Source organism: Diceros bicornis, chromosome 18 (assembly GCF_020826845.1).
Source record: "Diceros bicornis minor isolate mBicDic1 chromosome 18, mDicBic1.mat.cur, whole genome shotgun sequence".
Taxonomy (NCBI): domain Eukaryota; kingdom Metazoa; phylum Chordata; class Mammalia; order Perissodactyla; family Rhinocerotidae; genus Diceros; species Diceros bicornis.
In genome coordinates, this window is record NC_080757.1 from 16,681,600 (window position 1) to 16,700,587 (window position 18,988).

Here is an 18,988-nt window from a genome sequence, read left to right on the forward strand (position 1 = left end):
AGAAGTTAACATTAGGGGAATGTGGGAGAAGAGAATATGGGAAATCTGTACTATTTTTGGAATTTTTCTATAGGCCTAAATTTATTCCAACATAAAGCTAAAAAAAAAAAGATAGTAATGGCTTTAATCCATTGAATAAAACAGGAATCCACAAGTCCATGGTGATATAAATAAATAGGAACAAGAGAAAGCTTTTTCATAAAATATAATGCCAACTAATAAATGCAGAAGAAATGATGGAATCAGAAAAATCATCATTTGGCAACTATCTTAGTAATAAATGATCCAGGCAAGTATCATCATTGGGTGGTAAAATAAGTAGGCAAAAGATGAGAAAAAGGCTATTGGCTATTTATATGGTTTCAAGGTTTCTCCCAACACTTATTAGTTACTTATTAATAAATAGAGAAACCTAGCAGACACTGTCTAAATCGAGTAATAAAAATGAACTCCACAAGCTGTGGGACAAACTGACACTGCGTGCCTCCTGGTATGAATTACTGACAAGAACACAGCACCACTTCTGCATAAATCATGAGGAAACAGCAGTCAAATCTGGACTGAGGGACATTCCACAAAGTGACTGGCCTGTACTCTGCAAAATTTCAAGGTCATGAAAGATACAGCAAGAATGAGTCATTCGTCTGGATTGAAGGAGATCAAAGAGTATGACAAATAAATGCAACCTGGAATGGATTCTAGATCTATAAAAAGGATGATTGGGATAAACTGGTAAGATAGAATAGGGTCTATGGATTAAATGGTAATATTGTATCAATGTTAATTTCCTGGTTTTGATGGTTGCACTGTGGTTATGAGCCAGCCCTGGTGGTCTAGTGGTTAAAATTCGGCACTCATACCGCCGGGGCCCAGGTTTGTTTCCAAGTCAGGGAACCACACCACCCGTCTGTCAGTTGTCATACTGTGGTGGCTGTATATTGCTATGATGCTGAAAGCTATGCCATCCGTATTTCAAATACCAGCAGGCTTACCCATGGTAGACAGATTTCGGCAGAGCTGACAGACTAGGACAGACTAGGAAGAAGGACCTGGCCACTCCTGAAAAAACTGGCCATGAAAACCCTATTAATAGCAGTGGAGCATTGTCTGATATATCACCAGAAGGTGAGAGGATGGCACAAAAAGGTCAGGCAGGGTTCCCCTCTGCTGTACACAGAGTCACTAAGAGTCGCAATCGACTCGATGGCACCCACAACAAATTGTGGTTAAGTAGATTGTGTCCTTATTTATAAGAAACACATTGAAGTAGTATTAAGGAGTAATGGGGCATCTTGCCTGTGATTTAAAAATTCAACTCAGAGAAAATGTTTATGTGCATATATATGTGAGTGTATATGTGAGAGAGGAGAGAGAGATAACTGTTAACTGAGGAGTCTGAGTGAAGGATATACAGGAGCTCTATGTACAATTCTCGTAACTCTTCCAAAAGTTTGAAAGTAATTCAAAATAAACAACAAACGAAATTAGTTTACAGAGAGACTCTAGACTTGACGAAGCTGGGAGGGGGGTTCTACTTCAACAAAAGTTATTATAGGGAACTCAGGAGAATGGGCAGAAATGGAGTCACTAATAATTTCTCTGACTGAGAATGTCACCCAATGGAGTAAAGAAAGCGCCGATGTAGAGACATCTCTTCTGTAAGAGTCAGCCACAGAAAATCACTACATTCCCAAGAGGAGAAGATATGCTAACTTCCTCCTAGAACATAAAAATTGAGAAAGCCGCTTAAAGCACGCAAGGACAGCTTAGCCCGACCTACTAAAGAGGTGGCTTCAGGGACATCTTCACTTCCTGCCTCCTCCGTGGGTACTGCAGTCCTCCTACCGCTATTTGGCTTTTGGCTGGGTCAGGTGCTACCAGAACTTTCCCTGGGGAGATGAGAGGGTGGGAGGCTGGGGAGATGAGAGGGTGGGAGGCTGGGGAGATGAGAGGGTCAACCCCATACCAGGCCCAACAGAAAGCTGGCCACACTGATCAGGCCACCCAGACGCCTGAGTCGGGAACAAGATCATAGGGAGGGCAGGGCAGGCAGAGTTCCTGAGCACTGTTTACTTGTGCCAAGTGCCAACACATCATCTCTTTTCATCCTCACCACTAATCCTGTGAGGGGTGCATTATGAACTTCACTGTAGAGAGGATAAAGCAAACTCAGAGAAGTTAAGTACCCTGCTCGAGGTCCCAGGCTGGTGACTGCAGAGCTCTGACTCAAATCCAGGTCTGTCTGGCATCCAGGCCCACGCTCTTTCCACTACACTATGTTGGGTCTCTGTCATCTGGGAGTTTGTGAATAGTCTAAGATTTTCCTCTCTTGCAGATTTTTTGAGTCAGAGCTACAACAAGTGTAATAATTTGTACAAAATCAGTCCCCACCTGAGTTTCTTCCTCAGCCTTAGGACTTAAGGGAGGAAGGGCTTTGTAGAACCCCCTGAAGTTATACTTAAATAGTGTGTGGGTTTATATGGATTTTTTTTGGCAAGAGGGTCTAAGGCTTTCATTAGGTTCTCAAAGGGATCTATGACTCAAATAAGGTTAATAACCACTGCTTCAGGCATTATTTTGTCTGATTCTCTCCTACAGATGAGGAAATGGATTTCTTGAACTCTATTTTCTACTTCAAGGTTTTGCTGCTTATTCTGGAGCGACAACGGCACAACCTACGCAGTTCTCCTCCGAGTAGTTTCCGCTGCTTCCATAGTGCTGTGGAAACATCCTAGTGAGGCCAAACGGCAGGAAGAGTGGCCAGCACTTCATTTTTCATAGAGAAATGGAGAGTCCCTAAGGAAGGGAGGTCTGGCTTTTTGCCCAAAGTATCATGAACAATGAGAATACTTCAAATGAATCAAGTCCATGTGAAAAGAGTAGATACCAGAATTACAATAATTCAGAAAAATGACTCTTCAGACTAGATAGGGTTTGGGAAAGTACATGGTTATCTCAGACATGCACTTTAAACTTTGGACTCAATAGCTTTTAGGCCTTTTCAAAAATAAGAATTTGGGTTGATAAGAGAAGAAGGGGCTATGTCCAAAAGTAGTCATCCAGGTGGCTGTTCTAAGACCCGTGTGAATCTAACAGGCAAATAACTGATCCTTTTTCCTGCCCCTCAGGGGTGTCTTATTAACTTCTTGAGAGAAAACTTTTTGAATGCAGAAGACAGGGTGCTTTCAAAAGACTAAGTGGCAATAGTAACTACTGCCCCTCTGTGTGCCTGCGGACACAGCCCAAAAGATAGAGAGCAGGAGGAAAACTGTGGCTTTACAAGGCAAAAAACGTCAAGGCAACTTTTTCTGGGGGTGAGTGGAGCAGCGAAGAGGTTGTTTTTGTTAACGTAGAAGCTCTTTTACAAAGTTCATTTTCTGGGATTTTAATATGAAGCATTTTGTAATTGGGGAAGAAAAAAGAAGCCATCTATAAAATCAAATAGGTGGATAATAATGTTCCATGTAGTGATTCCACTGGAAATATTTTCTTAATCTTACGGTTTACCCCTGAAACATGTTTGGAAACAAGAATTTGCTAACCCATGACAGGAGCATTAAAAAAAATAAATAACTAGATTTCAGCACCTAATTGCTTTCCCAGGGAACTCCCTTTGAGAACTTTCTCGTAGCCGCTGCTGTTCTCCCCCTGTGAGTCTCGTTCTCATAAGTGCGTTCTTGAGGCTATGAGGCCTCCTCTAGGCGCCCAGGCCAGCTTGTCCCCAGTCAGCTCAGCCTGTTCCAGAAACCCAACCTTTCTGAAATCTGTCTTCCAGCATGGAAGGGCCTTCCACAGTTACCCTGGCTGTGGACAGAGATTCAGGGATGGGGAGATGTCTTCTTCCTTTGCATAAACAATGGACACTGGAACATGAACATACCCTTCTGGCTGTGAGGAAACTTGTCTGCAGGGGGCTGCTTTGTAAAAATTTTCTGGAGCCTCTGAGTTTGTTAAAAGCATATATTAAATGGATAATAATCCATAAAAGAAAATAACCCATAGGTCCATACCGACATAAATAAACAAACAAACAAATGGGGGCGAAGCGGAAGCTCTTCCTTATAGTAGAACTCCAATTAGTAAATGTAGAAGAAATGATGGAAACAGACAATCAACATTTCGCAAACACTACAGTAATACTTGCTTTAGGCAGGAATCATCAAGGGATGTCAAAATGAGTGGGCAAAGTGTGATGAGAAACAGATATTTACATAGTCCCAAAGTATCCCCTCACAAGATACTTATTAATTTCAAAGAGAAAAATAGTAGCTTCCCCATGGAGAAAGCGGGCAGACACCACCTTAAGCAAGTGATCAAAGTCAACCTCACCAGTAATGGGACAAATCCACATGATGTGCCTCCTGATATGATGTATTGAGGACACAACATCACCTCTATGGTATTCTGGCCCCAAATGCATAATCTGGACTTAATCAAGAGGAAACATCAGACAAACTGAAATTGAAGGCATTGTACAACGTAACTCGTCAATACTCTTTAAAAAAGTGTCAAGGTCGTGAAAGACAAAGAAAAGACTGAGGAACTATTCAAGATTAAAGGAGACTAAAGAGATCTGACAACTAAATGTATGACTGGCTCTTGGACCAGAGAAAGGACATTCATAGACAATGTTACCTTCCTGATTTTGATAACTGCCATTATATAAAATGTTAACATTCTCTGGGGAAAGGGTATATGAGAATTTTTTATAACTTTTTTGTAAGTCTAAATTTCAAAATGAAAAGTTAAACAAATTATACTTGAAAACATATACATCACAGATTAGGCTTTCTTTCTCCATTTTCCAGTGCCTGACGCTGTAAAGCCTTGTGGGCTGACATACATAGCTATATAAGGGGTCAGTGCCCACGTGGGAAGGGGGTGTTGCGATCTGTTTGGGACCTTATTAGAGTCAAAGTCAGGTTTCTGAGATTTATAGACACAATAAATGACAACATTCAAAAGATATAAATATATCCTCAATAGGTTTCCAGGGAGAGTCACAGACTGGAAGCCAAGTCCCTCGTTGAGCCTCTGGTAGGAGTTGTGCCCTTGTGAGGCCCAACCATGACCAGGGGAGGGAGAAATGCAGAAAACAGCAAATGTTCATCACTCACTTGTCCTGGGACTCAATATATACGTAGAGATGAGGCTCAAAACACTTTGAAACAATGCCATGAAATGGATTGTCTGGGGCTTTAGGCTTCTTTGGCTGTAAAGAAAAAAAAAAGAAAGAAAGAAAAGAAAAAAGAAATCCTTTATTTGAACCATCTTTGCAAATTTTCAAGCAGTTTCAAAGAAAACATCCCTTCAAAGTTCACTCCTCACCTATAGATAAGAAGCATTCAATGTAACCAAACTGGGACTGTGTCCTGCACTATGATTCATGCCAGTTTGTGAACAATAAGCCAGCTTTGTTAGCATCATTTACTTGCTTTGTATGGTGAGAGATTTATTACTACTTTGATAACACATGCGTTTTCAATCTGGAAGCTATTCATCATCTGACTGATGTTTAAAAAATGTAAATCCTAGCTAATAACAGCACCTTACATTTATACAGTACTTTAGAATTTATAAAGTGCTTTCACGTGATCTAATTTTGAAAGCCTCCATTTACTGATTGCTATTATGTGCCAAGTACTTTGATACGAATTAACATATCATCTATTCCTCACAACCCTCAATGTAGGAATTACTACTATTATATACCTGAAGAAAGGGAGACTCAGAAGGTTCTAGCAGCCTGCCTAAAGGCACATGGTGAGGTTTCCTATCCCCTAAACTAGAACCCTTTCTATTATATCACTGCTTTCCTGCAAAGGTTCCTAGACTGCTGAATTTCATCAACAAGCAAATGTAAGGAAAAGAGGGGTGGGGGCCAACGTAGGGTTGCTAAATTTTTATATTGCTACTTTCTATTCTCACCAGAAGCTCCTAAAAGAAAGAGTATTTTATACCCAAACATTTTATAAGGAGAAAACAGCAGCATAAACACAGTCCTTCCTAAGAAAAGACAGTTGGTGATCTTATACCAGACAGATAGACAGACAGACAGACTGCTTTATCTTTATTTTTTGCTGTGGACCAATGGAAAACTGGACCAGCACTAGTCCCAAACTGATACTTGGAAACCACTAATATAGAGGTCAATCTAAGTAGGCAAGCATTTAAAACTGTATTTGCTACTTAATTCCTTTTCAAAACATCTAAAAAATAAACAAGGATCTTCCTACATATTACTTCTATTCCTAAAAAAAGTCAATTCTATCTATTGTCAAATGCCAAGAAAAGGACACGGAGCCCTTGCTCGGGTTGATACTAGAGTACAATTTGGGTATAAATTGGCACCCACAGCATACTTGTTGAACTGAACTGCTCATATCTTTTAATATTTACAGGAAAAGTAAGCCCATAATGACAGACAGAAATAATGATTACCTTCTTCCAGGAATTTTTAAAAATAAAACATTATAATCGTTAAAAGCATCTGTAAAAACTGATAATAATCATCAAAAATTACATGTCTACCGTAGACATATCCTATTCAATCTCATATTTAGTTCTCTTCCCTTTTCACCTTCTAAGAGTTCCATGTCTTTAATTTTTTTGCAAGATTTCTAGAAACTCTGGTCCTTCCCTAAGAATAACTACAATCTGGGCTATTTTCACTTATGATCTAGAAGCCACTGTCAAAGTCAGGCCTTAGGCTGAGACTACAAGCGATACCCAGGACCGGCTTCGCTGAGCTTGAATTGGCTGGATTCAAAGCTCCATTTCATTTCATAGTTGCCCCAGGAGTTTTTCCACACTTTCCTTAGTTTAAAATGGAGGATGCATGACGGAGTATAACGGTTGTGGGGGGGGTGGTCTTTACCTATTTGTTTTATGTTTTCCAAGTCAGTTATCTATTTTTTGTTATTTTATTCTTTTCAATAAGGTGATTTGTTAAATGAATAGCCAAACGTGATTTAATGTGTCTAACTTTTGTAAGACTAGATATCCTGATTTTAGAATTGGAAAATACGGCCACTATACCCAAATATCTTTTTATTAATTAAAATATAATCATCATAAGTATGACAATAATTCCCTTTATTTATATTTCCTTGACGAAAATATTCACATGTCTGCAGGATAGCTTTTGGCAATTATAAATGGGAGTTTATATAATATAGAATGTTTTAAATCAATATGTATATTTTATATTTGGCTTTATTTACTTTCTAATTTATGTGCACTTTTCCAATTATTGACAATGTTTTAATTTCACTTTAGAATGGTTACGTTACAAAATTTAAATAAAGCCTATAGATTAGATAATAGTACTGTACTGATGTTAAATTTTCTTTTCTTTTTTTTTTTTTTGTGAGCAAGATCAGCCCTGAGCTAACATCCATGCCAATCCTCCTCTTTTTGCTGAGAGAGACTGGCCCTGAGCTAGTATCGTTGCCAATCCTCCTCCTTTTTTTCCCTTTTTCTCCCCAAAGCCCCAGTAGATAGTTGTATGTCATAGTTGCACATTCTTAGTTGCTGTATGTGGGACGTGGCCTCAGCATGGCCAGACAAGCGGTGCGACGGTGCGCGCCCTGGATCCGAACCTGGGCTGCCAGTAGCAGAGCGCGCGCACTTAACCAAGCTAAGCCACGGGGCCGGCCCCCTGATGTCACATTTTCTGATTTTGATCTGTGGTAATTTAAGTGAATGTCCTTCTTCTTAGGACACACATACTGAAATATTTAGAGGTAAAAGGTATGATATCTGCAAACTTACAAGCTGTTCTGAGAGAGACAGAGAGGGACGGAAGGAGAGAGAGGGAAGGGGAGAGAGAGAGAGAGAGAGAGGGAAGGATGAATGGGGAGAGGGAGTGAGAGAGGGAGGAGAAGTGGGGAGGAAATGGTAAAGGTAGCAAAATGTTAACAATTGGTGAACCCAGGTGAAGGATATTTCAGAGCTCCTTGTAATATTCTTAAAACTTTTCTCTAGGTTTGACATTATTAAAAAAAAAAAGAAGAAGAAGAAAAAACGAAATGTGGGAGATGGGTGCCAATGGCCTGGAGATAATCCCTGATCCAGTGGTGGAGCACTCTTAGGAAATGGCACATCGCCAACACTTTGGAGGGCCCAGAGGACGATACCGAGTGGGAAAAGAGAGACATCCACGCCTGAGTAAAAAGGGGGTTAGAATCAATTTCCTGGTTTTGATAATGCACTATAGTTATGTTAGCTGTCACCCCTGGGGGAAGCTGGGAGATGGGTACACAGGACCTCTCTATACTCTATAATTTCTTATGAGTCTATAATTATTTCAAAATAAAAAGTTTTTTAAAAAGTGGTTCAGGAGAGTTAGACTCTGAATGTGAAGAAATTTTAAGAATATCTTAATCTATTTATTTTGCTTATATTTTCCTTTTTTATGTAGGCACAAAAGTGATATATGATAAAAATCCATGTCTGGATAAGCCTGAAGAGCTCACTCAGTATAAAGGGATAAAAGAAAGGGATAAAAGAAAATGGCTACATGATATTCCAACAAACTCATCTCGACCAGCCTCCCACAGGCCCTGTGCTTGATGAGGCCCCAGAGAACACTCTGAATTAGGCACTCAGAGGGCTGCACAATCAGACAGTGCGGCGTCCCAACCCTCCCCGCAGGTGACTCTGCTCTACGAAGCCTCTGCCCACTAATGCCACTCCTGGCAGTGGGGAGAGACTGTCACCACAGCTCTCGGTCCTCTTGCAGCGTTTTTAGTGTGAGTTAGAAGCAAGAGGGGAACAATGGGAGGGATTGCCTGAAGTTTCCTTTTTTTCCTGCTTTATAAATGTGCTCATATTTAGATAATAGGTCCTGGAATTGCAGCTCACACTGCTGTCTCCCTTTGCACTGTCTAGCTCCCCGAAGGGTCGATTCTCGGCTTAAAGAATATACTAAGTCATTTAGCAGTAGCATTTAGGCTGGATTTCTGAGTGTGTGAATTCTGTCCAAAAGCTGCAGATGTTTAAGCTATTTCCTCCTGGAGTTTGATGGAATAATAAAAGGTTACTGTTGTCACAGTAAGGAGGTCTGCAGCTGGTCCCATTTCCTTTTATTACTATCCAAGGTAAACAGATTAAATCTAACTGCTCGAATCACCAGAAGGGTACATTTTTAAACCAGAAATTCTTTATTTCTTCTCCCTCTTTCTTTTATACTTTGAGTATCCTCAGTCCCTTTTCAGGCGCCATTTTTTATCATTGGGAGTATCTTGGCAACTGTTTGTTCAAACTAAATGCCTCTTTTCAAGTGCACTCTCCCTTCTCAATATCCTAATACTACTATCGCAGTAGTGAGCAGGGAGTGACCTTACCTTGAGGGCCAACTGTCTACTGATTGTAGTGACACAATGGGTTGGGTAACCCAGGACAACCGCTAGAGGCCTTCCCCCACCATCTCTGGCTGAGTTCATCAACAACATCCTGTGGACTTCCTCCCCAACGCCCCAGGGCTCCTGCTCTTCCTGTGCACCCAACTCCAGAAGCCATTAAGTGGCTGGGAAAAAAGAGATCCTGGAGCTCCGCCTAAGCACAAGCAAGCTCCCAACCGCAAGCAAGACAACTGTTGGTGAGGCAGTGGGAGGTCAGGGATGGTGTGTGAGGAGGCATTAGTCACTGGTGTATAAGTTTTATTACTAGCAAGTAACAGCCCATGAAATTGCAGGGGGTCATCTAGTCCAGGGGTTTTCAGTACTTTCTTTTTAAACAGACCTAAAACCCCTGGATCAAAAGAAATTTTACCTGAAAGTTCATGATAAAAGTGACTCAAAATAAAACTGCTCTGTTTAGAGGGACTAGGGCCCTGGTCTCCTCCCAACTCCCCACAGTGACATCTGATGGAACATCAAGGAATACAATTTGAAAACCATTAGCTCTCTCTAAAGATGAAGAAACTAGGGAAGTCTAGAGAGAATAAAAACCTACCTAAGGTCACATGGTCAGTTAATGGCAGACCAGAGGCTGGCACTGTCCCCACCACATGACTCTGCTTTACCCCGTGTATCTGTGTTCTGTCTCCTTAGAATGAGCAGATCTTGGTCCTTACAATAGCCTCAAGCTTCCAGGATGAGCAAAAAGTTCATTGAGAAAGAAAAATCATACTTTACCTAGCAAAACTGTTTTGGAGATAATGGGGGACTCTATCATAATCCAGTTTAACAACATCCAGAGATGACTAGCTAAAGGGATAACCTTTCATGGCAGCACTACAAAGCACCTGAGTTTTCAAGTACACAATTCTGGACATGATGATGGCAGTCACTAACCTTGGGGAGACATGAGGGTCCTGCAAATGGCACTACTACACAAAGCAAGCTCAAAGGGTGCAGGTGACCAAGTGTGGGGGGAGGATACATCTGAAGAATGAGCCCTACATCCAGACTCCCAAAGGGAGGGACTCGCAGTCCCTCCTCCCAAAACGTGAGAGATGCATTTCTTTAGTTAGAAGAAATCTTCTGTTTTCTCCCATGCTAGCTGCTATGACAGTTTTATATCCATCATATCTAATCCCATAGATCTCTGGGATACAGCCTCAAGGTATCCCTTCAGTTTTATTCATTCACTTTTACTCATGGGAGTCATTTCTATGTCCTCCCCTTTGCACTGAGACATCACGGTGTAATAAAAAGAGCGCCAGGAGAGGAATTCAAGTCTCTGACTTCTAGACCTGGCTTCCAGTCCCAGCTCCTCCACTTCCAAACTAGGTAACCCTGGGTAAATCACTTAACCTCTCTGAGCTGCAGGCATTGCAGCTTACATAAAAGCCTATAAAATGAGAGGCAGGCATTGTGAAGATGAAATGAAATAAAGCATGTAAAAGACTTTTAAATTATAAAGCACCATAAAAGTGTGAAGTACCCATGTTATTAGAGTTCTTCAATCAATGGACCAGACACATTTTATTGCATCGCTTCAGAACTGCTCCTGGAAATTCTGCTCTCGTGGCTCCTGCCAGGATTGTACACCTACCCTCAAGATGCTAGGAATGCAGGGTTAGCTGTGAAGTGCATGGCTAAGGGTTTCCCAGAGCTGGTCTTCCCAGCCAACCTCCCTTTTGCGGGCGTCTGGAGCAAAATAATACTATAAAATAATCCTCTAGCAGCCAAGTGTGGAAAATTAAAAAGAAAGATCACTAATCCAGACAGGAAAAGTTCTGATTTACTGCTCTAACCTCCCTTGTCATATAATGGCAGTGAAACAAAAACATCATTCTGTAAGATGAAGGGAGAGGAAATTTAGAGTTGGACAGAAAAATCCAAAGGAAATGAAAGTGCTAGTGTGCTCTGAAAAGTAACTCTCCAAATATGCCACTGGTCACCTTGATGTTTCCAGGCCTCTCCAGTGGCTTCCAGACCTAAAGTGATCGGCTTACAGTGATGGAGGCCTCTCCTAGCCGATGGTGCTGCTAACTTCAGTAGAGATCTTTCAGCCTCTCACGTCATCACAGGACCAGATGAGAGCACAACCAAAAGCTAAGCTGACAAGTGCAGGAGATGATGAATGAGGCAGGGAAGAATTCTGCTGCCCCACCACTGGGCTAAGTAAGCTTGTGCGTGTTGCTAATTCTGGTGGTGAAGATCTTCAGGAGCAAGAGGTAGGGCAGGAAGGGCTGCTCTTTCACTCAGTTTTCTAAATGCACTTTCAGATAAAGGCTTTCTATAAAGACCACCAAAGTTGTCATCTCTGAATGTGGTCAAGAGCCAGAGGATCATATTTAGAGCGAGCAGACCCATTTTCAGAAACAAACATTAGGTGGGCTGCACGTGGAAATGCAAACCAGACTTACTTGATCTAAATCTCCTTTCTCCGTCGCCAGTTCCTCCAACTCTGGTGCTGGCTCATCTTCCAGGAAGGGATTGGTGGACGGGGGAGGAGACTCGAGTTTTTTCTGTGAAGAAGACACAAGAAAGAGATAGGTATTTTCTGAGTATATTCAATAGCTTTCTCCATTGATCTTCTGCTTTTTCCAAGTCTCTCCAACAGCTAAATCATGAAATTTGATCTAATAAACAAGAATGGAGACAACACGGACCACATTTTCACCTCCAGGCCTTCACATTGCTTTTCTCTCTTCCTGAAAACTTATCGCCCATCCCACTCCAATCACAATCTGGCTAAAACTCTCACTCATCCTTCATTCTTCAAATGAGTGAGAAGTTCCTTCTTCTGGGAAGCCTTCCCTGTCTGTCAAGTTTGGGTTAGATGTCCCTGCCACATGTTCCTACCTCACCCAGAATGTCCCCTACCCAGGCAGTTATTAAAATACTACAATTGCCCATTTATTTGTCTTCTCCCCACTAGATTCCATGATGGCAGGGATCACGGCTGTCTTCTTCCCCATCCTGCCTCTAGTGCATGGCATGTAATAGGTGCTCCATAAATATGAATGAATCAAAATGCCAGATGGGTTTGAATTCAAGAAAAAACTATAAAGCTAATCTTATGTGTTCTAGATGATAGACAGAAGTCCCTTCCCAAATAAGTCCCATTATAACAACCACAACAAAATCTCGAGGAAAATTACTTTCCAGCTCCTGAATATGAACACTCTTTCTAAATATATCATTGAGTGGGACCAAAGGCTAGTGGGAAAGCTGGAAGCAGATGTGGGTTTTAGCTCCAACTCTGCTGTGCTGGCCAAATCAGCTCGCTTCTCTAAGCCACAGCAGCCTCACCTGCTGAACGAGGATACAGTTACAGGACTACTTGAAGGATCAAATGTGATAAAGTGTGCAAAACCCTAGAAGCAGCACATGATACATATAAGAGACAGTGGTGATGATATTTCCAGTGCAATAATAGAATCAAGGCAGCTTTTTGGAATTTTTTACAAATTTGACCTCGAGATGTTGTTTATGCCGGGGAGCTGGGAGTTCTAGCAGAAAGGAAACTAAGTGGATCAGCAGGATGAAAGGGATTGGCTGGTGCTGGGGATGAGGGGAAGGGCCAAGGAACAGCTCAAGAAGACAAGAAGCCAGTGGAGAGGGAGTTTCTACACGTACTTGTGACATTTTAACATACGTCAGTGGAGCAACCTGAACTAACCTCTAAGCCAAGAGGGACATTGGATGGACTACAATATGAATGTCAAGTGCTGGGACATCAATGAGGATACTGCCAAACAAAACAAACAAACAAACAAACAATAACAACCTAGAAAAATAAAAAATAAAACTTAAACACAAAAAACAAAAACCACACTGGTGTCTGGTTTAGGCTTTAAGAAAATTTTGCTTACATTCATGTAAACTATTTACTTCTTGGCCAAAACACTTGGATGCTATTATGTAGCTAGACAAAGCCTCAGTGTATGAAGAAAGCCTTACGATTAATGCATTAGCTCAAGGTAATCATTAGTAGGACAACGATTTTTGTGGTGTCGTGCTGAGAAACAATATGGTCTAACAACTAAGCAAACATTTCAAATTTATACACTCTGAACTTTGGCTTCTTTGCCTGATGAGGAAAAAAAAATCCCTATAAACTTAAATTGAGTTAAGTTTATTTTTAGAATTAGGCTATTTTTAGAAACCTATGTTTCTTTGAAACCAATATTTCTAAGCTTTAGTTGTCTTTGTAAGGGTTGCTGGTATTTTAGGGAGTGGGGAATGGTGAGAAAGGGAATCTACGAAGCCGAAGCTTCAACAACAAGTTAAATTAGTTAATAGGTTGGATTCCTGATCCCACTGGCTCAACAGTGGGTTTTGGGATCATACTGTTGAGCTGAATCCCTATGATTCTGAGTCTTTTGGTCCTTTGGAGATATGGAGAGCAAGTCAGTAAGTGAAGTTAAAAGCTTTGTTCAAAATCACTGAGTGATAGAAACAGGATTTGAATTTTTGAACTAGATGTTCCTCCTAGGTCTACCGGGGTTGTTGATAATGTCTCACAATGACAGACAAGTGGGCTTCATTTTAAAAACAACGTTATTGAAATCATGATAAAAAGTGGACATCAGTGCAGTGGACTGAGGGTGTTCCTGGGCTCCATGCTCACTGGTGGATATCCAATGCATGGATGTAAGTAGTAAGAAGTAAAACACAAAAGGCAGCATTGAAAAGACATTTGAGGCAGTACAGTGTGGACTACTTGCTCAGTGTTACCGGGTCGGAATATTCCCAAGGTTTTTTTCCTGTTCCCACAGTCTGTCTCTCCTCACATACTGATGTGGACTGATGTGGACCAAGTTGATATAAGACAAGTGATTCACTCTTCCATTCATCCACTCAACAAATGGATGTGCTGGCACTCTGAGTAAAGCAGTGAGCAAGACAGACCACTCTCTGCCCTCATGGAGACTATAGTCAGGTGGGGAGACAGACTTTCATCAAATAATCACACAAACATGTGATGAGGGCCATGCAGGAAAAGTAGAGGTTGTTATGAAAGGATGCAACAGAGGGTCGTGAAAAAATTCCCTAAGGAAATGATGTTTGAGCCAGAACTGGAGGATACTCCAGAGTTAAATGTGAGAAGTGGGTGGGAGGAGTGTACGAGGTGGCCAGAGCTTTCTAGGCAAAGGGAAGAGCGTATGTTTGCCATTCATTCAGCAATTATCTGCTCTGAGCATCTACTCTGTTTCAGGGACTCCTCTAGGCACCAGGGATACAACATTGAATAAGACAGACAAAGAGGGGAGGCACTGTGATGAAAATAAAGCTGAGGAACTGGGATGGCTGGGGGTGAGGCTGGAGAAGTGCTTCTTTATGTAGGGTGATCAGAGAAGGCCTTTTTGAGGAGGTGATATTTGAGCAGAGACCTGAATGAGGAAAAGGAGCTAGTCAGGGAAAAATCTGGGGAAGTGCATTCTCAGCACTTGGTGCATTCCAGCTGTTCAAAGGCTGGAATGAGCCTGATGAGTATGAGGGACAGAAAGGAGGACAGGGGACATGAGGTAAGAGAGGCAGCAGGAGCCCAGTCACATAGCCTTTCGTGGGCCGTGGTAAAGGTTAGATTTTGTTCTCACTGCAATTGGGCAGTCACTGGGGGATTTAAACAGTGAAGCGATATGAGCTAATTTATATTTTTAAAATATCATTCCACTGCCGTGGGGAGAATGACTCTAAGGGAAGCAAGAAGATCAGTTTATGAGGCTGCTATAGTGTTCCAGGCAAGGGCTGATATAGGACTGGACTAAGCTGGTGTCATGGAGATAGAGAAAAGTGGACAGATTTGGGACATATTTAGGAGAAAAAGTCAAGAGAACTTGTTGAGACAATGGATGTGAGGACGACGGAAAGAAAGGAGTCAAGGACCATTCACTTTTTGGCCTGAGCAACTGGGTGGCTGATGTTACTATTAACGAGATGGGGCACCCTCGTGCAGTGGTGAGAGCACTGGCTCTGGATCTGACAAACCGGGGTTCGAGTCCAGGCTCTATCACGGGGTATGTTGGTTAACTTCGCCAACCCTCAGTTCTTCTATCTGCAATGTGAAGGGGTATTAATACCCACTGCACACAGCTAGCATGAGGATTAAATGAGATAATGTATATAAAGTACAAGATATGTATATAAAACAGCTTAACACAACATCTGGCGGATAGGGAAAGCTCACTAAGTGGGAACTTTCATTAGTATTTGATAGGGGCTGGCAACTAAACAAGGCAGAATTGTGGTTGTGCCTCTCTCAATGAAGCAACTCTCAAAAGGGGAAGAAGTGAGAGCACAAGGCTAAGAAGTCTTGTAAAAAGAATTCCTTTTAATCACAAGTGAGAGCCTGTCCCTACTATTTGGTCTCTTTGGGGATCTCTCCAGGAAATGAAAGCACTGGGCCCATCAAATTACAAAGCAAAGGTATCCTGAGCTTCTCCCTTCCTCTGTATTCTCCAGTGAAGCCCTCCAAGCACCATCCTACTGGCAAATGTCATAGTACAAAACCCTGAGGGTAGATATAGACTCCTGCTATTTAGAGGGCTATGTTACTGGCTGAGATTAATTTGCTGTAACGAAAGAACAAGTTTTTGCAGAGAGCGATCACTGGCACATCTCAGCCTTCTGTGCAAGAGCCCTGTTGTCAGAGCCAACCAGACCACACTTCTCATTCCTGCTTTGCAGCTGTTGTAGACCATAAAGAATTACAAGTTTGGGTTTAGATTTTAAATAACTCAAATGACATATTTCATGAGCTCCAGGGCTGCTAAACGAACCCAAAAATTTGCCAAGAAATAAACGACTTTCCAATTTTAGAAGAATTCATTCTTTTTGCTACGATGACAGTTGATCTCAAGTCCGTACAGGAAGGAAAAAATTCTGCATACGGCAAGTTAATTCCTACTAATTAAACCACATGGGATTCCCAACACCTCCCAAACAATAAGGGCCACAGGACAGCCAGGCTGTCTAATTTATTGGTAGGAAGAGAAAGCCTGGCTTTAGTGGGTAGTATATCCATATGTGGGTCTGCCTGCACAAATCCCTTTCTGAGGCCCTAGCTGGACACTTCAAATTATCAAAGAAGAAACTCTGAAATTTAAGACCAATCTTTTTCCTTTCCCTGGAGGAGAAAGCTTTTAGTTATGAGATGAAAGTTCCACAGTTTCTGCATTTCTCATTCCATAAATACTTTACTCCAGCCTAATTCCTGATTTGTCCTGAAAGAGATGGTCTGGAGGCTTCAGCTGATAGGCCTGTAAGAACAGGGCTATGCACACCTGGTTTAATATTACTGGGACCCCTTTCTTGGTATCAACATGTTCGTATCTTATAGTGTGACATTTACGTATAGGTTTCTTTCTCCTACTAGACCATAAGCATCTGTCTCATCCAATTTTTCATCTTTTCTCAAGGCCCTGCACAAAGAGGGAGCTTGAAAAACATTTGTGAATAAATGTTGATCAGATAAGAAGCACTCAATAAAATACTCCTTGGACACATGGGCAACGTTTTCTGTTTTCTGTAAACAAAACAAAAAAACCTGTGTGTCTGTGTGTGTGTGTGCGTGAGCGCACCCACATGCATGCTTGTAATGGAGTCTCAAAAATACACTCCAAACTATTAAACAGTGGACATCTCTGGGGAGAGGGATTTCGAGTAGTTAAGGAGGAAGAGATTGTTCTTTTAAAGTATTTTATTCTGTTTCAGGTTTTTTGTGTGTGTGTGTGAGGAAGATTAGCCCTGAGCTCACATCTGTTGCCAATCCTCCTCTTTTTGCTGAGGAAGATTGGCCCTGGGCTAACATCCATGCCCATTTTCCTCTACTTTATACAGGACACTGCCACAGCATGGCTTGACAAGCAGTGCGTCGGTCCGTGCCCAGGATCTGCACCTGAGAACCCCGGGCCACCACAGCAAAGTGCACGAACTTAACTGCTATGCCACCAGGCCAGCCCTATTCTGTTCGAGTTTTAATAAGCATGTATTATTATTCTCTTTCCTTTTTTTGGTAGACAAGGTATTTATCTGAAGAGTGAAGATGATTTATAACTAAACTCAGTATTTTCTGAAGCCCTTCATATTTTTAAATTATGATATAATTAACATAAAATTCACCATTTTAAGGTGATTTACAATTTAGTGTTTTTTAGCATATTCACAAGGTTGTGCAACCATCACCACTGTCTAATCCTAGAACATTTGTCACCCCAAAAAGAAACCCTATGTTCACTAGTTGTCAATCCCCAGTCTTCCTCTCCCTCTAATCCCTGGAAACTACTTATCTTTATGGATTTGCCTATTCTGGACATTTCATATAAATGGAATCATATAACATGTGGCTTTTTACAATGGCATCTTTCACTTAGTATAGTGTTTTCAAGGTTCATTCACGTTGTGATACGTGTCAGTACTCCAGTCCTTTTTATGGCTGAATAATATTCCATTGTATGGATATACCACCTTTTGTTTAACCATTTGTCTGTTAACAGATATTTGAGTTCTTTCTACCTTTTGGCTATTGTGAATAGTGCTGCTATGAACATTTGTATACAAGTGTTTGTATGAATATATGTTTTCAATTCTCTTGAGTATATACCTAGGAGTGGAAGCATGTATTACTCTTGAAATCAAAAAAACATTTTCAGGGGCCAGCCCAGTGGTATAGCAGTTAAGTTCACGTGCTCTGCTTCAGTGGCCCAAGGTTTGTAGGTTCAGACCCCAGGCGCAGACCAATACACCACTTGTCAAGCCATGTTGTGGCGGTATCCCATATAAAATAGAGGAAGATGGGCATGGGTGTTAGCCCAGGGCCAATCTTCCGCAGCAAAAAGAGGAGGATTGGCAACAGATGTTAGCTCAGGGCTGATCTTCCTCACAAAAAAAAACCAAAAACATTTTCAGGGGCCAGCTCCGGTGGCCTAGGGGTTAAGTTTGGTGCGCTCTGCCTCAGAAGCCCAGGTTCGGTTCCTGGGCACCAACCTACACCACTGGTCTGTCAGTGGCCATGCTGTGCTGGCAGCTCACATACAAAAAAAAAAAAAAAAGAGGAAGATTGGCAGCAGATATTAGCTCAAGGAGACTTTTCCTCAGCAAAACAAAAAAAACAAAAAACCACCATTTTCAGATTGCTTTGACTTTTTTATGTGGCAGAGTTACACCTTTATGTTAGGCATCAGTACATTAGCACCATGAAATGCACTAAAACAAAGAGTGACTACTTCTTCTGAATCTTAATAAACTATCATTAATATCAACACTCAGTGCTAGGAGAGACTAAATAGGTATATTCATAAGAGACAACAAGAATACAGAAGGCAGTTTAAAATAGAAGCTATCTTAAACTTGAAAATACTCACACCTTTTGACCCCATAATTCCACTTGTATCATAAGAAAATAATCTCAAATGTGAAAAAGATTTGTTCACAAAAATGTTCACTGTGGCCTTCTCTATGAAACTGAAAAACTGACAAGTACCTAAGGGCCCAATAAGAAAAGAATGGTTAGGGAAATTATGTAACATCTATATAATTAAATATTATACAGTGATTGAGAAAGCACTTAAGATATTACATATGGGAAG

At 41.3% G+C, this 18,988-nt stretch overlaps 1 protein-coding gene across 2 annotated transcripts in view; it reads right to left on the bottom strand.

The window, feature by feature from the left end:
• The window catches only part of VPS53 (VPS53 subunit of GARP complex), a 151,249-nt gene that overhangs the window by 53,175 nt on the left and 79,086 nt on the right, over nt 1–18,988 (bottom strand). For both annotated transcript variants that reach the window (XM_058560153.1, XM_058560152.1), the window contains exons 12-13: nt 11,819–11,920; nt 5,118–5,212 (exon numbers count right to left, since the gene is read on the bottom strand). In XM_058560153.1, the coding sequence (XP_058416136.1) occupies nt 5,118–5,212; nt 11,819–11,920 (197 nt within the window). The remainder of the gene's footprint in view (nt 1–5,117; nt 5,213–11,818; nt 11,921–18,988) is intronic.